The sequence below is a fragment of the Bos indicus x Bos taurus genome, chromosome 1, assembly GCF_003369695.1.
Source record: "Bos indicus x Bos taurus breed Angus x Brahman F1 hybrid chromosome 1, Bos_hybrid_MaternalHap_v2.0, whole genome shotgun sequence".
In the NCBI taxonomy this organism is placed as follows: domain Eukaryota; kingdom Metazoa; phylum Chordata; class Mammalia; order Artiodactyla; family Bovidae; genus Bos; species Bos indicus x Bos taurus.
The window spans coordinates 96595561-96620135 of NC_040076.1; the positions used below are offsets into that span (position 1 = coordinate 96595561).

At 37.7% G+C, this 24575-nt stretch overlaps 1 protein-coding gene and 1 pseudogene across 3 annotated transcripts in view; one reads left to right on the top strand and one right to left on the bottom strand.

Annotated features, from left to right (window-relative positions):
* Positions 1–24575, bottom strand: part of PRKCI (protein kinase C iota) — a 70980-nt gene that overhangs the window by 40586 nt on the left and 5819 nt on the right. For 2 of the 3 annotated variants that reach the window (XM_027541401.1, XM_027541408.1), the window contains exon 2: positions 15836–15957. In XM_027541401.1, coding sequence (XP_027397202.1) covers positions 15836–15957 — 122 coding nt within the window. Of the gene's footprint in view, positions 1–15835; positions 15958–20101; positions 20158–24575 lie in introns of all 3 variants that reach the window. The other variant, XM_027541416.1, reaches the window with a different exon arrangement.
* LOC113899757 lies at positions 2236–2415 on the top strand (annotated as a pseudogene).

Below are 24575 nucleotides of genomic sequence, written 5' to 3' on the forward strand. Positions count from 1 at the left end.
CTGTAGAAACAAGAAGTAGATTCGTGGTTATCTAGGTCTGGGAACTCTAGGGGAAGCAGCTTGGGAAAGAGTAACTGCTCATGAGCATGGAGTTTCTTATTTGAGTGATTAAAATGTTATAAAATTGATTGTGGTGATGGCTGCACAACTTTCTGCACAAATACAGTAAAAAACACTGAATTGTACATTTTAAATGATAAATTATTTCTAAATAAAGCTGTTAAAAAAATTTAGTGTAGCATTTTTATAAAAGTGAATCCAATAACAATTTAATATTCCAGTCCAAAAGCAAAGTTTGTTTTCACTTGTCTCAAAGAACTAAAGTAATTCTTTTATACAGACTCACTTTCTCAGTTATTTAAATTTCTCCTAATTTGCCATACACATGAAACTGAAAGTCATATAATTATATTCCATTTTAAATATAGGTTTAAAGAAATAACTTGCTTCTACAGAAGTATATTTAAGTGCAGGTCAAAGTTTAAAAAATAGAAAAGCAACGTAAAAGAGAGTAAGAAAACTTCACATTTCAGTAAGTATGCAAATTATTCTTCCAGTTAGACAAATAAGCCAGTTTTAAAAAAATGAAAAACCAGTTGACTAAATTAATTCCAAATAATGAAATAGTCAAAGAATTCTAGAAACAGAATGAATCTGAAACATAATTAATGCTTCATTTCTAATTTTCCAGGTGAGGGAACTGAGATAAATCATATACAATAAATTATGTTCCTAGCAAATGCCTGAGTCCTTATGAAAGGTCTTTAAAAAGCATCAAAAATCCCCCAAAGACATGTCCTACAGTGCTTCACACACAGATTCTCTCCCAGACTCCAAATCCCGTCATTCTTGCATGATTTCAGCAAAATTACTTCTTTAAGCTTTCATTTTCTCCTATGTTAAAACAAGGGCTATTACCTGTATTGCAAGGACAATGGGAAAACTAAAGATCTTATATTAAAAGTGACTCATAGAATGCTTAGTTCATTATAGGTGTGGCTTTTATTAATGCACCTTGATTAAAAGTCATGAGTTGAATTAATCATTTTTAAAGGTAAAATAACCATATTTTTAAAAGTCAGTCTTTCCCTTCTGCTAGACAGTTTTCTTGCTATGCCAGTATCTGCTTGCTGTTGGTTGAAATCTAAGTCAGGTCAAGTACCTGCTTTCAGTATGTACCTAGTGATGGATGCTTTTGAATAACCACAAGGAAGTGTGAAAGTAAGTGTTAGTCACTGACACTGTGTATACTCAAATCTACTTTGTTTTTATTGGATTGAATGTTTTTGGTTCAGGCATTACCTTTTCAGGCCAGTTGCTTAATGCCTGATAAAGCAGGACATGTAACTCAGAAGTAAAACATTCCATGCATAGTCATCATGAAACAAAGATGAGACAGAAAGCTATTTTCCAAGGCCCACTCAGTTACTAAAGTCAAATTCATATCCTAAAACAGGCAAATACCTAGAGTGAGATCAGCTTGATTTAATGAATTTCAGTGTAATAAAATCTATATATTAGTCAGCAGGCCTGCTCTTTTTTCAGTGCATCTACATTTCCTTTTCACCTATAAAAACAAAGAAATTAGATCAGGGAAACTCAAAGTGTTTGGTAAATATGCAAGATTCAATTATTTATGAGATAACTTCAAGAGGTATAGAACATGACACAGGAATATAACACTAGCTATATTAGATATTTTAGCATATGGCTGAATTCAGTGCCACACATCGGAAAGAACCAACATAGCCTAAAACCAAAGCTGGCAACCTTTAATATTGCCTGAGATAGCACCACCACACTGTTCTTGATCTTGGAGCCTGACATAGATTTACAGATTCACTCGCTGTTCCCACCAAGATGTTACCACTCTCCCCCTCACCCCTCGCTTCTGAATACTGGGTTCAAGACACTGTATGCCACTTATGAAAGTCAGGGCACTCCCTACTCTAAATGGCTACACTGCTTAAAATGAAGACTTGCAAAAATTTTCCAAGAATACTATGGTATTTAGGTGGTCATCCTTTCACTATTAGGCCCAGTCACAGATATAAATAGATTTCTGGTTTCTTGCTTCCTTTTTCTGGGAGGTGGAAATCAGTGGTTCCAGAAGTATGTACTCTCCTATCAGGCTACACACCCTCAACTTCCACTTCTGGAGAAGATAAACTAAAAAGAACTGGATTTAACCCTCCACCTAAAACAAAAGAAAAATTAGACAAAATTAATGACAAAATCGCTTCTCGGGCTTTTGGCTAAGATCAAGTGTAGTATCTGTTCTTATCAGTTTAATATCTGATATGTCCTCTATCCAAGGACAATATATTAAATGGATTTTTGGAGCAGGGAGTTGGAATAGGAGCTTGCTCCATCCACTCCACGTGTTGAAAAAAAAAAGTTAATGACAAAAAAGTGGTTCAAGATATTGGAAATCAAGCAATGAAGGATCAGCTATTTCCAAGTAACTTAAATGCATCTCAGAACAAAAATCAGAAACTTTCATATAAACACAAACATATTCAACATCCAATAAGGCAAAAGTCACAATGTCCAGAATCTGATAAACTAAAACCACACATGTGAAGAAGCAGGAAAATATGACCCATAACAGGAGAAAGGTCAATTGAAAGTGACCCCAAACTGACACCAATAAAAGAACTTGAAGACAAGGACATTAAAAGTTATTATATCTGAAAGGTTCAGAAGCAAAGCATGATAAGTACACACGGAAGATATTTTTAAAACACCCAAATTTAATGTCTAGAAATAATGCTACAATGTCTGATATGAAATATGCTTTAGAGGGAATAAGTGGCAGATTAGATATCACAGGAGAAAAGACTGGTGAACTTGAAAACACAGCAACAGAACTATACAAAATGAAATGCAGAAAAAAAGATAGAAAAAGGAAAAAAAAAAGAACAGAGCATCAGTGAGCTTTATGACAAGTTGAAGAAGCCTACTATACATGTAACTGGAGTCCCTGAAAGAGGAATCTGGCCAAAATTTTTCCAAATTTGATGAAAACTATAAATCCATGGATCCAAGTAGATCAACTATACAAAATGTGTACGAGACAAGAAACATAAAGAAAACTAAACTAAGGCCTATAATTATCAAATTCCTTCATCCAGCAATAAAAAGAAAAATCTTAAAAGCAGTCAAAGAGATACATTACATACAGAGAAACACAGGTAAAGATAACAGCAGATTCTGCATCAGAAACAATGCAAGCGTACGAAACAGTGTACTGAGTGGAAAAAGATTATCAACCTACAATTTACCCAGCAAAATTATTTTTAAAACAAAGGTGATCTAGAGGCAAATTCATAGAGAAATTTATTGAGACAGAAAGGCAAATTCATCACATCAGATCATATCAGATCAGTCGCTCAGTCGTGTCTGACTCTCTGCGACCCCATGAATCGCAGCACGCCAGGCCTCCCTGTCCATCACCAACTCCCGGAGTTCACTCAGACTCACGTCCATCGAGTCAGCGATGCCATCCAGCCATCTCATCCTCTGTCGTCCCCTTCTCCTCCTGCTCCCAATCCCTCCCAGCAGTATGACCTAAATCAAACCCCTTATGATTATACAGTGGGAGTGAGAAATAGATTTAAGGGCCTAGATCTGATAGAGTGCCTGATGAACTATGGAATGAGGTTCGTGACATTGTACAGGAGACAGGGATCAAGACCATTCCCCTGGAAAAGAAATGCAAAAAAGCAAAATGGCTGTCTGGGGAGGCCTTACAAATAGCTGTGAAAAGAAGAGAAGCGAAAAGCAAAGGAGAAAAGGAAAGATATAAGCATCTGAATGCAGAGTTCCAAAGAATAGCAAGAAGAGATAATAAAGCCTTCTTCAGTGATCAATGCAAAGAAATAGAGGAAAACAACGGAATGGGAAAGACTAGGGATCTCTTCAGGAAAATCAGAGATAGGAACATTTCATGCAAAGATGAGCTCGATAAAGGACAGAAATGGTATGGACCTAACAGAAGCAGAAGATATTAAGAAGAGATGGCAAGAATACACAGAAGAACTGTACAAAAAAGATCTTCATGACCCAGATATTCACAATGGTGTGATCACTGACCTAGAGCCAGACATCCTGGAATGTGAAGTCAAGTGGGCCTTAGATAGCATCACTATGAACAAAGCTAGTGGAGCTGATGGAATTCCAGTTGAACTATTCCAAATCCTGAAAGATGATGCTGTGAAAGTGCTGCACTCAATATGCCAGCAAATTTGGAAAACTCAGCAGTGGCCACAGAACTGGAAAAGGTCAGTTTTCATTCCAATCCCAAAGAAAGGCAATGCCAAAGAATGCCCAAACTACCACACAATTGCACTCATCTCACATGCTAGTAAAGTAAGGCTCAAAATTCTCCAAGCCAGGCTTCAGCAATATGTGAACCGTGAACTTCCTGATGTTCAAGCTGGTTTTAGAAAAGGCAGAGGAACCAGAGATCAAATTGCCAACATCCGCTGGATCATAGAAAAAGCAAGAGAGTTCCAGAAAAGCATCTATTTCTGCTTTATTGACTATGCCAAAGCCTTTGACTGTGTGGATCACAATAAACTGTGGAAAATTCTGAAAGCGATGGGAATACCAGACCACCTGATCTGCCTCTTGAGAAATTTGTATGCAGGTCAGGAAGCAACAGTTAGAACTGGACATGAAACAACAGACTGGTTCCAAATAGGAAAAGGATTTCGTCAAGGCTGTATACTGTCACCCTGTTTATTTAACTTATATGCAGAGTACATCATGAAAAACGCTGGACTGGAAGAAACACAAACTGGAATCAAGATTGCCGGGAGAAATATCAATAACCTCAGATATGCAGATGACACCACCCTTATGGCAGAAAGTGAAGAGGAACTCAAAAGCCTCTTGATGAAAGTGAAAGTGGAGAGTGAAAAAGTTGGCTTAAAGCTCAACATTCAGAAAATGAAGATCATGGCATCCGGTCCCACCACTTCATGGGAAATAGATGGGGAAACAGTGGAAACAGTGTCAGACTTTATTTTTGGGGGGCTCCAAAATCACTACAGATGGTGACTGCAGCCATGAAATTAAAAGACGCTTACTCCTTGGAAGGAAAGTTATGACCAACCTAGACAGCATATTGAAAAGCAGAGACATTACTTTGCCAACAAAGGTTTGTCTAGTCAAGGCTATGATTTTTCCTGTGGTCATGTATGGATGTGAGAGTTGGACTGTGAAGAAGGCTGACCACCAAAGAATTGATGCTTTTGAAGTGTGGTGTTGGAGAAGACTCTTGAGAGTCCCTTGGACTGCAAGGAGATCCAACCAGTCCATTCTGAAGGAGATCAGCCCTGGGATTTCTTTGGAAGGAATGATGCTAAAGCTGAAACTCCAGTACTTTGGCCACCTCATGCGAAGAGTTGACTCATTGGAAAAGGCAAATTCATAGAGAGAGGAAGTGTAAGAGAGGCTATTACCAGGAACTGGAGGAGGAGAGTAATTGCTTGATGGGTATAGAGGTTTTGTTTGTGATGATTAAAAAGTTCTGGAAGTGAGTAGTGAGAATGGTTGCATGACATTCTGAATGTGCTTAAATGTCACTGAACTGTACACTTTAAAAAGGTCAAATGGCAAAATTTTATATTATATACAGTTTGGCACAATTAAAAAAAAAAAGGAATATACTAGAATAGACCTCAAGCCATAAGGCCTAGGAAAAAAAGAGGGGGAGGAGAGTTTCAAAATACATGCTGAATAACACCACTGATACGAATTTAAAAGCCTATAAAGGGAATTCCCTGGCAGTCCAGTAGTTAAGGCTCAGCACTTTCACTGCCAGGGGTGGAGGGTTAGGAGGGTGGGGGCCAGGTTCAATGCTTGGTCAAGAAACCAAGATCATTCAAAGTGTGCAGCCTGGTCAAGAAAAATAAAATTAAATTAAATTAAAAAACGAAAGTACATAAAAGCACTATACTTTGTCATATATATATATATATAGAGAGAGAGAGAGAGAGAGAGAAATAATGAAAGATTAGTGGTTGCTTGGGGATGGCGGGATAGGAGTAAGAAAACAGCTTAGACTATAAACTTGTCCTATGATAGTAGCTGCCTCTTACAGAGGGAAGGAAGACAATGCAACTGGAGATGGGGATGCCAACAAGAAGGACACATGCTCTCAGAGAGCAGAGCATGTCTGGGAGCCCTGGTGCCCTACTGGGCTCCTATGTCCTTCCTTGTTCAACTCTCAACACATCTCCTCTCCACCACTCCAAGGGGTTTCTCTGAGGTGGGTCCCAGCCTGATCCTTTTGCCTCTCAGGCAGCACCACAGCCTGGTATATAAACAGTAGCAGCCAGAATTTACCAGGCACAATGTCTGGAGCATGGAGCTGGGGCAGACGCCAGAGCTGAGAGAACTGCTCGGGATTTCTTAAAGTTAGCTGTCTTCTCATGGGATCCTCTACCCCTGTGAGCACAGGAAGGCTTTCCAGGGACTACCATGCTAGACAGTTTATTAAAGGCATCCTTTTCCTCAACTCCCATATAAACCCCTTTCCAGAAACCATCTGCCTGAGAACATGCCTGGAATGTAGCACCTTACCTCACTAAATTTTCAAATTTTTCTTTTCCTATTTTATTTTTACAAAAGCATATAAAACTACCATATGATCCAGCCATTCCACTTTTAAGTATTTACCCAAGAGAAAAGGAAACATATATCCATTCAAAGACTTGTATGTGACTGCCACAACACTTTTATTTATAAATAGCTTATTATAAACTATTATTTATAATAGCCCCAAACTAGAGACAACCTCAGTGTCCATCAATAGATGAATAGAAAAACAAATTGTGGTACATCCACATGTTGGAATACCACTCGGCAATAAAAAGAAATGAGTTACTGACACATACAACACATGAATCAATAATCATGCTGAGTGAAAGAAGCCAGACACCTGCTCTCAAAAAAAGAGGCACATGTTGTATGATTCTGTCCCTATAAAACCCTAGAAAATGGAAACTAATCTATAGGAACAGAAAGCAGATCATTAGTATCATTAGTTGCCTGGAATGGAGGAGGAGGAGTGAGGAATTGCAGAGCACAAGGAACATTTGGAGATAACAGACATGTTCTCTACCTTGCTTCCCATGATGGTTTCCGTGGTGACAAAATTCATCAAACAGTATGCTTAGAATATGTACAGTTTATTGTATTTTAATTATACCTCAATGAAGAAATTTTTAAAGAAGAAACAAAGGTATGGAAAAGCTAAAAGAATTCATTACCAGTAAACCTCCAATACAGAAATGTTCTCCAGTACAGGAAGTCCTCCAAGCAGAAGGAAAAATACCAGTTACAAAACAAGGTCTGCTTAGAGGTACTTGGATATTTTTACTTATTTATATTGATTTTCATTTTTTAATTTTCAGGTTTGGAATCACAATACTGCTATCTAAATAACTGAAGTTACACTGAATATACATTCAGTCAAAAAGTTTTCACTCACTGTTTTTTTCTGATAAAGAAAAAGTATGAAGAATGATTTACTATTTTAGTTCTTAACATATCAGCTAAAATTACACCAGACTAGAGATGTTTGGAAAATATCACATAAGAGAAATATGTTTCTTCCCATACTCAGTGTGGTTCTGTTAAACTCTGGCACTCTATTTTCTCTCTGTGAATACATCAGATTTTATAATGCAAGATGTTTAATCCAGAATTCAGAAATACTCCATACTCTTTTGTCAAAGAACAATTATTCTCATTTTAAGTTTCCGTGAATCTCACCTATTGAAGCCAACAGGATGTGAATTGAAGAACTATATCCAAAAAACACCTTCTCCCACTCTTTGCAAATCAATTACATTTCAGCTTTTTCCCTCACATAGTCTATTACAGGGTGTGAGGAAAAGAAGTTCACAAATGCTACTGGTGAAACTATAACAAGGGGTACAATATTTACCCCTTTGGAGGTCAATTTATCATCAAGGACACATTTCATTTTAGGGACTTTACAGATAATATAGTATAAGTGTTCCAAAAATACAGGCACAAAGGTATTTACTGCACCAAAATTTTTGACAATTAAACTGCAAACAATCCAAATATTCATCAAAATAGGATTATTATATAATACTATATATACAGGCTTTAAGAGGAATAAGATATATTATTTACACTTATATGAAAAGAGATGGTACACTTATAAGATGCTAAGTGAAAAGCAGGTTAAATAACAGCTTATAGGGAACTTCCCTGGTGGTCCAGTGGCTAAGAGTCTGTACTTGCAATGTAAGGGGCCTGGGATTGATCCCTGGTCAGGGAACTAGATCCCATATGCCATAATTAAGAGTTCACACGCTGCAACTAAAAATCCCACATGCTACAATGAAGATCAAAGATCCTGAGAGCTACAAGTAAGACTTGGCACAGCCAAATAAGTACATATTTTTTTAAAAAGAAATAACAGTTTGTATAATATTAGTCTATTTGTAAGATAGAAAAAAATTGTTACCCTATCCATTCGAGTTGTATATTCTCAGAAAAAGAGACATTGATTTGTTCATAGCGGCTATTTTTGGAGATCTGAAAATCCCCAGAGATACTTTTTTCTTCAAATAGTCAATATTTTTGTTAAAAAAGCATGCATTACTCTCAATAAAAACTTTAATAAGAAACAGAATACCCAAAAGCTAGTGACAGGAGTTAACTAGTTTCCAGTAAAAGAGAAGTGACATTGTTAAATTTAAATCAGGTAATCAGACCCTGAATAAATTAGAATTTATAGAACTAGAAACTTAGAGAATACTTAATATTAGGTTGTAATATTTTTAAAGTACATCCTTGGGAATTCCCTGGCAGTCCAGTGGTAAAGACCTGGGGTTTCACTGCCATGGATCCGGGTTCAGTTTCTGGTCAGAGAACTGAGATCCGCAAGCTGGGCCGTGCCACCAAAAAGACAAAAAAAGGCAATAAAGTACATCCTTAAGGAAAAACAGTCACACACATAAGGAACTAAAAGCCACATTTATTACTTCCTGTCCCACACTCTCACTGCATATGAGAACCAGGATATGACTATTACAAACTACTATTCGTTCTAAAATATTTAGTTAGATTAAGCAAACCAGCTTTTCTACATGCACATCAAAACAAATCAGTAAAACTGGCTTTGAACACAAAGAAAAAAAGCAGCTGTCACAAGTCTGTTTAAAGAAATGAAGTAAGCGTGTGATCCTTATTTGCTCTGATATAAAATCCCACAATCAAACGTTTAGTTTCTAGAACAATGTCTCTCATAAACCAGAGAAATCATAGTCTTGTCTTCCACTGATCCTAGAGAAAATTTTTTCTCCATGTAAGAATGCCCTAATACCTACATGATTAAACATAAAGGGGAAAAATTACAACTGAAAAATAATTGCAAGGAACTTAAGAATAATTACCACTGGCTCTGTAGGCCTAAATTAAGAAAAGACAGGTATCAGAATTAACCAGGGTAAGAAGGATCATAGGGGAATCAACAGACCTTAATGAAAAGTTTAACCTTTTATTTGAATGAGGCAAAGGCTTTATAAGGTTTTATAGATTTCCCTGGAAAATTAGGGCACTTAATAACTATTTAGGGAGAAAGAACTATGAGTTATACTATAAAAGAATAAGGCTGTTTCATCAAAGAACTAATTAAATTTACTATGTGATTCCTTTAATTAAAATACACTATTAGGTTAAGAAAAAGCAGAATACAAAAAAAAAAAAAAAAGAAAAAGCAGAATACACTGCAACTCCCAATGCTTAAATCTCTAATAAGTGATATAAAACTAACCCTGGAAAGGCTTGCTACCACCCTTTGTACAATTTACAAATATTCTTTCAGCATGCTATAAATAGTGAGAGACTTTATTTTGGGGGTCTCCAAAGTCACTGCAGATGGTAACTGCAGCCATGAAATTAAAAGACGCTTGCTCCTTGGAAGGAAAGTTATGACCAACCTAGATAGCATATTCAAAAGCAGAGACATTACTTTGCCAACAAAGGTCCGTCTAGTCAAGGGTATGGTTTCTCCAGTAGTCACGTATGGATGTGAGAGTTGGACTATAAAGAAAACTGAGCACTGAAGAATTGATGCTTTTGAACTGTGGTGTTGGAGAAAACTCTTGAGAATCCCTTGGACTGCAAGGAGATCCAACCAGTCCATCCTAAAGGAAATCAGTCCTGAATATTCATTGGAAGGACTGATGCTGAAGCTGAAAATACTTTGGAAAATACTTTCCAATACTTTGGCTACCTGATGTGCAGAACTGACTCATCTGAAAAGATCCTGATGCTGGGAAAAATTGAAGGGGGGGAGGAGAAGGGGACGACAGAGGATAAGATGGTTGGATGGCATCACTGACTCAATGGACATGAGTTTGAGTAAACTCCGGGAGTTGGTGATGGACAGGGAGGCCTGGTGTGCTGCAGTCCATGGGGTTGCAAAGAGTCGGACATGACTGAGTGACTGAACTAAACTGAACTGATTACTGAGTACTGCTCTAGACACTGGAACTCCACAGAAAAGCCAGGATCTCTGCTTTCATGGAGCTTATAGTCTACACAAACAAGATACAAAGTGAATACGGGTTCAGAAGAAAAACAGGGGTTCTTGAAGAACATGACATCTGAATTAAGACCTGAATGACAAGAAAGAGACAACCATGTGACAATCTTGGAAGAGAACTCTCCAGGCAAAGACGAAACAAAGTATAAAGGTACCAAGACAATTTAAAATGGATGGCTCTAAACCAATTTCATTCATTTATTTGTATTTTTATTTATTTTTTGGGGCACATCACCTGGCATGCTGGATCCTAGTTCTCTGACCAGGGATTGAACCTGTGTCCCCTGCAGTGGAAGCTTGGATTCTTAAGCACTGGACTGCCAGGGAAGTCCTAAAACCAATTTCTTTTAAAGAAAACGCATTATCTAGGGAATTCCTCAGTGGTCCGGTGGTTAGGACTCCCTGCGTTCATTGCTGAGGGCCCTAGTTCAATCCCTGGTTGGGGAATTAAGATCCCACAAGCTGTGCAGCATGGCCAAAATAAACAGATAAAATAAATATACGTCTTTTAAAAAAACAAAAAACCCACATTATATAGTGACTTCTATATGCACTACAGTTTGAAAATCACTGAATGCAAAAGCACTACATGGCGAATAAATAAAAAGAAATGATCAAAACAGGACTAAAATAACACTGACTTGGGTAAGAAACAGTATATTGATACTAACTATATTTTTCTTTTGCTTTTCCTCTTTTCTTGGCCATGCTGTATGGCTGAGGTGATCACAGTTCCCTGACCAGGAATTGAATCCAGGCCATGCAATGAAAGCGCCAAGTCCTAACCACTGGACCCCCAGGGAATTCTCTGTGCTAGCTATATTCTATGCACTGTGCTAAATTATATAGTTTCATTTTCAGGCTGAAGACATATTATGAAATATCCACATCATTTATAATTAACAATATTTAAACAAACCTTTAGATAGAGAAGGTCAAAAAGTAGTTGAATAGATGAGAAAACTCAGTCTTACTCTTAAATAGTACAAAATATAAAATACAAAGCTAGCATTTCACTTATTAGATTTAAAAAACGTTCAGTTCAGCCGCGTGGTTATGTCCGACTCTTTGTGACTCCATGGACTGCAGCACACCAGGCTTCCCTGTCCATCACCAACTCCCGGAGCTTGCTCAAATTCATGTCTATTGAGTTGATGATGCCATCCAACCATCTCATCTTCTGTCGTCCCCTTCTCCTCCCTCCTTCAATCTTTCCCAGCATCAGGGTCTTTTCAAATGAGTCAGTTCTTCACATCAGGTGGCCCAAAGTATTGGATTTTCAGCTTCAGCATCAGTCCTTCCAATGAATATTCAGGACTGATTTCCTTTAGGATGGACTGGATGGATCTCCTTGCAGTCCAAGGGACTCTCAAGACTCTTCCCCAACACCACAGTTCAAAAGCATTCATTCTTTGGCCCTCAGCTTTCTTTAAACTCCAACTCTCACATCCATACATGACCACTGGAAAAACCATAGCCTTGACTAGATGGACCTTTGTTGGCAAAGTAATGTCTCTGCTTTTGAATATGCTATCTAGGTTGGTCATAACTTTCCAAGGAGCTAGCGTCTTTTAATTTCATGGCTGCAGTCACCATCTGCCGTGATTTTGGAGCCCAAATGTTAAAGACATAATACCTGAGGCTGGTGAAGGCAAGAGTGAAGGGATGTTCTCATTCAATGTAGTTGTGCCTTAAACTGGTTTAACTTTCTTAGACAGCAAACTGTCACTAGTTACCAAAATCTACAATGTGCATACCGTGTGCATTTACTACTGAGAGAGTCCCATACAACAGAAGAAATTTACATACAAAAATGTTTATTATATAGTAGCCAAAATCTCGAAACAGTCCAATGTCCATCAATCAAAGATTAAATAAATCATGAAATATCTACAATATGGAATATTTCACAGGGTTATAAAAAAGATAATGATATAAAGGGATGCATACTGAAATGAAACAATGTCCAATACTCATTATCAAAGTTCACTGGCTTGCATATATTTCTTTTTATGTGAAATAAGCTGTTTATTAGTGATATATAGAAATAAGAATATTTATATATGCATAGGATATATCTAGAATGATATACACTAAGCTGTGGTTTCTTCCCTTAGGACCAGGACTGGTGAGGGAAGAGAGAGGATAAAGGGTAAACAGAAGATTTTTTAAATTTCGTAATCATCTCTACTACTTTCCCCCCCCAAACAGTAAACATGGATTACTTTAGAGAAACTTTAAAAAATGTCTTAAAAAGTGAGAATGGGCTTCAGTTTATCCATAGCTTGAAGCTAGAAAAATATCTTTTCAGGGCTCTTCATATTAGTGAATACAGAAATAGCCAGCCCCAAATATTGAATTAAAATGCCATTCCTTAAGATCAAATTCCATGCGTATTACAATTAATTGAGAACCATTACACAAAACTAGCATATTCAGGCATCTTTCAACTATACTTCAGTGACATTCCATCATGTAAAATAAAGGCTAATGTGGTTTGCAAAGCCTTCTGGGATCTAGTCCTATGCTTCTCAAACTGTAATATTCATGCAGCTCACCTGTAGATCCTGTTAAAATGTAGATTCTGATTCAGTGATGGGGCTGGAGAGCCCCCTTTTCTACTAAGTACCACAGACTGTACTTCAAGTAGCAAGGATCTAGCCCAAGTTCTTAGCACTCCCCATCCTTAATTTTGAAAATTAACTGATTTAAAAAATTATTTAGAAACTAGCTTTATCTTAAGCATCTCTCCCTCAGCAGTCATTTTTTTTTAAGTAAATTAACATAAAATCTCAATATTTAAAAAGCCCTTTTGGGGCAGCAGTAATAGCCCTTATGAATAATCAGCATCTGATCTGAATAGCAATTGAGTAGTATTTTAATTATTTGCTGGCAGGGGGAGCTATATTTTAAAAAGGAGCATTAGTGTAATTAGGCCTCCATGGCTTCTGGTTAACACATTAAATATAAAAACACTCTACCACCTCCAAAGTTTCTACCACAACCCACAAAGTTGCCACATCCACCTTCACAACCTCTCTGTGATCCACAGATTGCGTTTCTTGTCTAGGAAGGGCCTTTTTCATGTCACAGCTCATCCATTAATAGAGTGGTATTTCTGAACACCAGTTTTATCAACTGTGTCATGATCATCAAAAGTTACAAAAGCAGGGACTTCCCTGGTGGTCCAGTGGTTAAGAATCCACCTTGCAACACAGGAGATGCAGGTTTGATCCCTGGTCAGGGAACTAAGATCCCACATGCCGAGAAGCAACTAAGCCCACACCCTGCAACTACCAAGCTCACACGCCTCAACCAGAGTCTGTGCACCGCAATGAAAGATCCCCCATGCAGCAACTCAGGCCCGACGCAGTCAAATAAGTAAGTAAATAAATATTTTTAAAAAGTTACAAAAGCAAATCCTCTCTTTTCTCCACTCTACCTGTCTTCCTTAACTTCTATAGTTTCAATCTTGCCATACTTTCCAAAGCAGTTGCTCATATTCTTCTGTATCTTCTTTAATACCATCAACAAAAATTTTCTTTGCTTTCAAAAGAGCATTAGGCTTTACAGAATCCTCCAGAAACAGCTCCCTGGTTTCACCAAACACCCAGCAACTTCGTGTGGTTCTGCACTCATTGCCACGTCCACCTCTTCAACACTTGAGTAAGTCATAAGACTAAAAGTCCTAGAATGTTTTGTCTGGGCGTCTCTCATCACTGCTCGATCTGTCAGTGTGCCCCATTTCTCAGAATGTTCTCTTAAAATGTCGTCTGTAGTTTCAGAGCAGAGTTCTCAACTGTGCTGGTTCCTCTGGATCATGGCCCCCCTCCTTCTGGTGGTGGCCAGCTGGGGGTGATCTGGTAGTGGTTTTACCTCTGTTCCCTGGTGGCTCAAATGGTAAAGAATCCACCTGCAATGCAGGAGACCCAGCTTCGATCCCCAGATCGGGAAGATCCCTCGGAGAAGGGAATGGCAACTCACTCCACTATTCTTGCCTGGAGAATCCCATGCACAGAGGATCCTGGCAGGCTACAGTCCATGAGGTCGCAGAGTCAGACATGACTAAGTGTGACTAACGTTTTCACTTTCACTTTGAGATCAGACTTGCCTCTTCCAACTCAGGTTCAATAATGGGACCAAGAGGAGGAGGCCTCCCCATTCTTTCAACTTAGTGAATTATTGCCCTTCCCCACATACCATGTTCTTCATACCTTCATGCCTTTTTATATCTTATACTTTCTTTTTTCTCTATTTCTTTCTGGTTCTCCCCTCACCTACTCCCCTTCAAAAGCTTTTACTCTGTTAGAGGTTTAGTTCAAACTTTGCAGATATTTCAGGCATATGTGAATGCTGTTTCTTTCTTATTCTGAGACTCCTATGCATTCAGGGTTGACTGTCACACTTGTTTTTTGTTAAGTCCATCTCCCTGTGGAGTTTGAGGATAAAAAATATCCCTTCTCAGCACACAGATACAAAATAAATGCTTTCTGTGTACAAGTTATTAAAGAATTAAGTTTCTAGGACTTTCCTGGTGGTCCCGTGGTTAAGACTCAGCTCCCAGTGCAGGGGGCCCAAGTTTGATCCCTGCTCAGGGAGCTACACCCCACATGCTGCACCCAAGAGATCGAAAGCAGCAACTAAAGATGCCACGTGCCCCAACTAAGACTCTGCACACCCAAATAACATTAAAAAAATAAATTTCTGCCACCACCTTTGAAATAATGGTTGTCACAATCACTTTTTCAATTAATTAATTAATTTTGGCTGTGCTGAGTCTATGTTACTGTGCTAGCTTTTCTTTAGTTGCAGCAAGTAGGGGCTACACTCTCTGGTTGTAGTGTGATGGCTTCTCATTGCAGTGGCTTCTCCTGTTACTGAGCACAGGCTCTAGGGTATGTGGGCTTCAGCAATTACAGCTCATGGGCACTAAAGCACAGGCTCAAATAGTTGGGGTGAACAGGCTTAGTTGCTCTGTGGCATGGGGGATCTTCCAGGACTGGGAATAGAACCTGTGTCTCCTCCACTGGCACTCGGATTCTTTATCACTGAGCCACCAGGGAAGCGCCTCTCTGGTACTCTTTTAAACGCTTGAGGGAAAATAAGAATGGCATCAAATTTCTAACATACCTTTCCCTCCTTATATTAATTCGAATTTTTACTACACTTTAAAAACAGACAACAGAATGGCATATGAAATCGAATGCTCACACAGGCAGCCCTCTCTTTGCCACTCACCTTCCTCATCTATCCATTTCATGGTGAAAAGTTGTTCGTTGTCAAAAGAACACATGTCTCGAACCTCATTACAAAGACCCTCGAAGGATATTGAAGGTTCAAAATGTGTTATCATGATATCCCTGAAAAAGAAAAAGGAGTTTTAAGTTAGAGAGTGACTAATAATGCCTGATGTTTTGATGGACTTCAGAGATTCTGTGTGGACATCAACACGTGTCACTTCCAGTAAACTATCTCTGTAAAAAATAAAACACCAATACTTAATAATGCTTAAAAATAAAAACAGTGGTTTTGTGAGAAATCTTAATCTCCCCTCCTCATTCAAGAAGCCCACCCTACCTGCTTTAACAAATAGGAGGTCCACTTTTGTTTTAATGCTAGTTATCAGAAGCTCACTCTTTTGTGAGTACTATACTCCAAAGACAAGTAGCTCTATTATTGGTCGGCTTCTGGATTATACTTAACTGAAATATCTTACAATCTCTAATCGCTAATCTCCCCTTCCCTAGAAGTCTATCTTCATCAAAGAGATGGCCCTTCAAAAATTTAATAAGGATCTGTCACGTCCTCTTCTTCAGCCTTAACTTCCACAGACTAACCACCCAGATTAGCAATCCAATTCCCAAAATCGACTTTAAAATATAATTCATATTATAAGGTAGACACCCCAAAAACAAAGGAATAGACATAAATATGCATTTATTTTCACATTACTGTTAGATAAATCATAACACTTAAATAAATCCACTGAGCAGCTATTTACTACAAGACTCAAAAACACAACAAAATGTTTTAGAACAAAAGCCTGGGTGTTCCTCCAAGGAACCATGAGAAGACTCCCTGTGATCTGATCCCCACAGAGTAGCCAGCCACAGTCATCCTTTTCAGGGAAAGTCAAATAGACCCAATGACTAATTAAACAAATACATAGCGATCTCCATGTGCCAGGCTCTGTCATAAGGGTTTTACAAAATTAACGTTGTTCACATCTTTCCTTTGCTTTAAACTCTCCAAATGCCTTTCCCAAAAGTAAAGGGAAACCAAAGTCCCCAGCAGGGTCTACAAGGCCCTGTAGGAACTGGCCCTTGCTGCCCCTCTGACCTACCTCTTCTACCACTGGACAGATAAACCAGTGTTTAGAGTCCACCATCTACCCCAGCTACAAATGTAAGCTTGATGAAAGCAGGAATTTTGTTCATTATATCCCTAGTGGCCAACACAATGTCTAGCACAGAACAGGTATTCAATAAGTAGTTGTTGAAGAAAGGAAGGAAATGCGTTAGGGACTGTGTGAACTGACATGGGTAGTTGGAATACAGAATGTGGAGTAAGAAGTAAGGTGTTAAAATTGTTAGTCATCTGCAAAAAAAAGTTAAAATTCCAGTCTTCAGAGACTCTACAGAAGCTTAGCAGAGAGCCACACATGGAAAGTGAATGGCCTTTTCTTGAAAACGAGTCTCTTCCTAAGCATATCATGGTTTCATGCCCCTGTCTCTTAGAACTCTCTCGCCTTGGCTTTCGTAACAGTCTGCTTCCCTGTCTCCCTTTCTACCATTCTGAACACTTATTAAGTCTCCTTCTGTCTTCAATCATAAGACATTCTTCACTCCTTCTCTCATATTCCTTCTCTGTCTTTCTCTTTCTGAAACCTAATTCACTTTTAGTGTTTTATCTATTAACTCTATGTAAGTATCTCCTAAATCTGTAATTTCAGCTCTCTTTGTAGTATTTAATACTCTAGATAAGCTGGTTCCACTTTCTATTCTTAACGTGATCCCACCATTTCCAGCACAAACACTCTATTATAGACATCTGTACTCACAATCCCCATACATAAGACTTTGATGATCTAAGTTTTAATCCTGTCACTTCCTCAGTTTAAGGAGGGAGGTGGAAATTTTTCTTCAACATCATCTTTTTTTCTTCAACATCAACTTCCATTAAAACTTTTTTAACCTCATAGCCCCAATGGTCTACACTTCTAAACCTGCCCAACCTGTATCTTATGCTCCATTTTTTGTTATTAAATTAATTATATACACACATCCTTAGCTAAATTATAAACTGGAAGATAAAAAATTCTTGACTCTTTACTACATTCATGTAACTATTTTATGTACACAATAGGGACTCAAATATTCCTTAACTGAATGTAGAAGATTGCCAGGAGAAATATCAATAACCTCAGATATGCAGATGACACCACCCTTATGGCAGAAAGTGAAGAGGAACTAAAGAGCCTCTTGATGAAAGTGAAAGAGGAGAGTGAAAAAGTTGGCTTAAAGCTCAACATTCAGAAAACTAAGATCATGGCATCCGATCCCATCACTTCATGGCAAATAGATGGGGAAACAGTGGAAACAGTGGCTGACTTTATGCTTTTGTGCTCCAAAATCACTACAGATGGTGACTGCAGCCATGAAATTAAAAGACGCTTACTCCTTGGAAGGAAAGTTATGACCAACCTAGACAGCATATTAAAAAGCAGAGACATTATTTTGGCAACACAGATCCACCTAGTCAAGGCTATGGTTTTTCCAGTGGTCAGGTGTGGATGTGAGAGTTGGACTATAAAGAAAGCTGAGTGCTGAAGAATTGATGCTTTTGAACTGTGGTGTTGGAGAAGACTCTTGAGAGTCCCTTGGACTGCAAGGAGATCCAGCCAGTCCATCCTAAAGGAGATGAGTCCTGAATATTCATTGGAAGGACTGATGCTGAAGCTGAAAACTCCAATACTTTGGCCACCTGATGCAAAGAACTGACTCATTTGAAAAGACCCTGATGCTGGAGGGATTGGGGGCACGAGGAGAAGGGGACGACAGAGGATAAGATGGTTGGATGGCATCACCAACTCAATGGACATGAGTCTAAGTAAACTCTGGGAGTTGGTGATGGACAGGGAGGCCTGGCGTGCTGCAATCCATGGGGTCACAGAGTCGGACATGACCGAGCAACTGAACTGAACTGAACTGACAAGGAAATACCACTGTTTATGTTTCCTTAGCCTATAAACATATACAGATTCTTTAGTGTGTTTCAGGTGTTTGAACAAACAGGTTATATGATTTTCATAATAACTGTCAAACTAATCCTGTTTTGCAGATTTAAAAAGCAAAAGCACAAAGGAATATTTGCCAGAGTTTCACAGGAAATAGAAAATTAATTCAAATCCACATCTCCTAATGACACTTGTGGATGCTGTGATCTGACCATTCCTCTCTCCACTCCGCCTGCAGAATTCCCCATTAGCAACAGAGCACCTGTCACACCAGCTGCCGGGAATGCTACCACCAGACATCCCCAATCTTCAGCCTCTTTCAGAGATTTGACTCCTCATCTACAGTCAAAGCCCGTTCCTGGTCAGCCCACAACTAATGAGCAATTCAGTATAAAGGTCCTATATGTGACTTGCAAAAGCTATGAAGTGCCAATTCATCTTTAGAACTCCCCAGAGGGTGAGCTAAGGTTTCTGTTGAGACTTCACAGCATCTTGATATTTTCCTACCTAAGCTTGCTTCCTTCCCTCCCCTTATCTTCCATAGCTATCAACCCCAAAAGTACTCCTGAAAAACCACCTGAATGCTCATCTGCAGCACTACCTCCCACAACAGCATCCACCCAAAGCATAGCTACCATCAGATGTTATTTTGTGACAAAAGCATAATGGGCACAATAAGTCAATCTCACTTTTAAGAGACTGGCTAATAAAAACTATAATCCTTGTTTCAGAGATTTAATGAGTCTAATTTAGTACATGGGCTTTCCAGGTGGCTCAGATAGTAAAGAAGCCACCTGCAATGCTCGATCCCTGGGTTTGAGCCCTGGTTGGGAAAATCCCCTGAAGGAGGGAATGCCAATCCACTCCAGTATTCTTGCCGGGAAAATCCCCATGGACAGAGGAGCCTGTACAATTTAGTACATGAAACTGATTTTTTTTTTTTTTCAGTGAAAATACATGGCCAGCACAAACAAATTACACACATTCCCCCAACTAAATGTAAAATTCTGAGAGTAAGCATTTTGTTTTGCTCATCGCTGTATCACCAATATCTAACACAACATCAGGCCAGAACGGATGCTCAATTAATATATGTTGAGTAAATGGAGGTGTCGTATGTTGGACTCTAAAAATAGCACGAGGAAATGTAAGATAAAAAGCATTCCACAAAGGAGGAATGACATATTCGAGGTAGCCATAGTATAATGGTTAAGACATGAGCGCTTAAGCCAGTATGTTTGGGTTTGAATCCAGGCTCTATCACTTACCAGCTGTATGGTCTTAAGTGAATTATTTGCCTTCTCTGTTGGCTCAATTTCCTCACCTATAAAATGAGAATAATATTATCTCCTATGGTATTTTAAGGATTTAATGTGTCAAGTGAATTCACACTTGTAATACTTAGAATAATACCTAGCATATTGTTTGTCTTTTAGTTGCTAAGCTGTGTCTGGCTCTTTTGCGATCCCATGGACTGCAGCCTGCAAGTCCTGGGATTTCCCAGGGAAAAATACTGGACTGGTTGCCATTTCCTTCTCCAAGGGATTGTCCCAACCCAGGGACTGAATCTGAGTCTCCTGCTCTGGCAGGTGGATTCTTTACCACTGACGCCCCAGGGAAGACCAACCTAGCATATAGCTTAATGTGTTCAACATACCCTTCATGTGTTTAAGAACTTTTAAAACTTTATGTATTCATATAATACTTTAAATAAAAGTGGAACCTTATTAGATGAAAATAATCCAGCTTTCTAAAGACAACACACAGATTGTTCAATATGGTGGAGGGAACAAACATCTATATCCTTTCTGAGTGAAAGTATTAGTTTCTCAGTCGTGTCCAACTCTTTGTGACCCCATGGCCTGTGGCCCACCAGGATTCTCTCTTCATGGAATTCTCCAGGCAAGAATATAGGAGTGGTTTGCCATCCCCTCCTCCAGGGGATCTTCCCAACCCAGGGATTGAACCCAGGTCTTCCGCACTGTAGGCAGATTATTTACTGTCTGAGCCACCAGGGAAGTCCCTTTCATTCTAAGGGCCCACTGAAATGACAAGTTTATCAAAGTCTTAGAAAACAAAAAAAGGCATCAACAGCAGACCAGAAAGTATGAAAAAATCCTGGATGACTGAAAACAGATGAGATAAAATTGATGGAGAAAACATACCAGCCCCCAAAATTAAAGTTAACTGGAACCCTTTAAAGAGAAAAGTTTTACTGACACAAAATTACTTTTCCTTCTCTAAACATCTAATCACACTTCTTTGTTTTTCAAGTGTATCACACTTACATAAGCATTCATTATAAGTGCTTTTAAAAAACTGCTTTAAAAAATATGAGTTAAAGAACAGAATAATGTTATATACCTTTACAATGTAAAAATTAACAGGAAAAATCGAGACGTGAGAAAGCAAAAGGAAGTATAAATTCAAAAACATGTCTTTCCTAATGGAGAGTCAAAACTCTTATCTAAAACTAATAACTAAATATAAAAGCAGAGAACAAGAAAAAAAATAATAACCTGAATTTAAAAATAGTCAAAGGACTTGAACAGACACTTCTCCAAAGAGTATATAGAAATGGCCAACAAGCTTAAGAAAAAAATGTTTATCGTCACTAATTATCAGAAAAATGCAAACCAAAACCATAATGATAGGGCAGAAATTAACACAACAAACTATATTGTAAATCAACTGCACACCAACAGAAAAAATCACAACAAAATGTCACCTCGTATCCATCAGGATGGCTACTATCAAAAACCTAGAATAACAAGTGTAATCAAAGATGTGGAGAAACTGGTGCCCTGTGTACTATTGGTGGGAATGTAAAAAGGCACAGCAGCTATAGAAACCAGTATGGATGTTCCTCAACAAATTTAAAAAAGTATTTCCATATGATCCAGCAGTTCCACTTCTGGCTCCATATATCCAAAAGAACTGAAAGCAGGGAATCCAACAGATATTTGTACACCCGCATTCACAGCAGCATTATTCACCATGGCCAAAAGGTGAGGCAACCCAGGTGTTCACTGACAGATGAATACATAAACTCAATGGGATATACAAACACAAAGAAGTATTATTCAGCCTTAAAAAAAAAGTAAATTCTCATACATGCTACAATATGAATGAATCTTGAAGGTGAAATAACCCAGTCGCCAAAAGACAAATACTATATGACTCCATGTGTATGAAGTATCTAAGGACTAAGGACTAAGGATTCGCTCAGTCGTGTCCAACTCTTTACAACCCCATGGACTGTAGCCCACCAGGCTCCTCCGCCCATGGGATTCTCCAGGCAAGAGTACTGGGTGGGTTGCCATTTCCTTCTCCAGGGGATCTTCCCAACCCAGGGATCGAACCCAGGTCTCCCACATTGCAGGCAGACGCTTTAACCTCTGAGCTACAAGGAGTCAAATTCATAGAAACAGAAAACAGAATAGTAGTTGCCAGGGGCTGGGGGTTGGAGGAAGATGGAAGAGTTGTTAATATGTAACTTCAGTTTTGCAAAATGAAAAAGTTCTGGGGATTGGTCACATAACAATGTGAATATAGTTAACACTACTCAACTGTACACTTAAAAATGGTTAAGATAGTCAATTTAAAACATTTTACTATAATTATAAATAAAAGAAAAAGCAGGAGGAGGTATATTATTTAAGCTTTAAATGTAACCACAAGAAAAACTAAAAATTGTGAGGAGAGGAGGCAATGAAAAAGTGCTAAATTTCTTATCTTTCATACTGATCAACAGATATAATAAAAAGAAAGCAAAATTTTAATAGTAGTTAAATCTTGGTGGTGGAAATGGGGATTAGGAGGAGACAAGAGATAGAAAGAAGAGGTACTTTGTAAATATTGAAACCCTTCTGAATGGCATAGATTATTATTAATTTTTCTACCATGTAAAGGTATGATTTTAAGATACATGTTACTCTGTAATAAAATAAATATAAATAAAATATAAAACAAATTTTAAATTACTGTTATACATAAATAAAATTATTGTTCTAATTATTTTTAAAGTGTGTATTTCAAAAAGAAAATTAAAGCAGAAAATAGTTCCTTCCTCTAGTGACATTAAAAGGCAACTTGCTTACCTTAAAGCAATCTTTCTTTCAAATTATCCCCCAGGTTACTATTATGAGGGGGTGAGGATTGGGAGACTACATTTTAGAACTAAATCAGAAGAGAAGAAAAGGCTTTCACTGAACTTCCCTGGCAAAGAACAAGTGTGACATTATCTCTTTGAATGCAAAGAGAAGAAATTAGTATGATCAGGTGTCATCAAAATATGAGTTTCTTATTAAAGTTCACTCATAGTTACAATTAACATTATGGAAGCATATTTGTAAATAATACAGATTTTTCAGAAACTTTATTTTTCAAGACCTGTAAAATATTTACCAGACTGTGCAAATACTTTTAAAACATGCTTTAAAAATCCTTTAGAAATTGTAAGTACATACATCCTAAAGAGACTCAGTGAAGCAGTCAGGCTTCATCAACTGCCACTCCTTAAGTTCCAGGAACTAAAACCTTTAAGGGACTTTTTTTTTTATAAATACCCCTCTAAGCAATTGGGTAAGCACCATGTTCATTTATCCCACAATCACCAGATTCTTATTATAGTACCAAAACTAAAAATAAACTGCAAAATAAAGATATTACTTCTAAGGTACAAAACAAATTATCCATGGAAGATTTTTTTTTCCTGGTTTTAACTTCAGTGTTGGCATAAATTAGCTTACCACTGGTCTTCAACAATACAGTCTGCTTTACCACAAAGATGCCCAAAATGGTAAATTTAGATATAGTTTTAGCTGAATTTAAAAAAGAAAAGAATAAAAGCATTTTTAACTGTGCTTCACCAGTCAAACAGTTTTAAGCATTCATTATGTTCCTATGTTCTAAAATAAAGAATCTAAAGCTTTTCCTTAGGACTAACTGCTTTAAAAAAAAAACCTGAAAAAAAAAAACAAACCATATTCAGTCCTTTCGCTATTTCAACATAAGCTTTTTTCCTAAATTAAATATAGCAGAATCAGAAAAAAATTTTTACTTGTGTTCACCAATATAATAGATTTAGGCACGATTATCCATGGATGTAATACCACTGGGTAAAAGGTGGTGAGGAAATATTTGTACCATCTCAAAGTATCATCCCTCAAATTAATTGTTAATTATAAGAAAGCCAAAATGCAACATCTATATTTTAATAGTCAAGGAGATAGAAAAGAACTATGAAATATGAATTTGAATATAAAGAAAAAGTAATCTCAAAAAGGCCCATCAATATATTAACAGGGCAAAGGGAAACTTCTCTGAAGAGTAAGACTCAACTTTGTATTGTGGTTTACTAAGCCTCAGTATTATCCTCCATAAAATAGAAATGATATCTACTTCTCAATATTGTTTAAAAAAAATTAGCGTTTTTTGCCAATTGTATTTGCAAGAATTTAAAAGACCGATAAGATGTAATGGAATCATAAGGAAAAATACTTCATTTGTACACTGTTATTGGGAATGTCAATTGATATTTTTGGAAGACAATATCAAGTTTTAAAATAGGCATATCTTCAACCATGCAAGAATATATATTAAATATAAGGATATTCCTTCAACATGACTTAATAGAGCAATTTAATGAAAATTCATCAACCAGAAAAAAAGATTATATAAATTATGGTGTAACAATAGTATGCAAGACTATGTGCCAATTATACAGAAAGAGGCAGATTG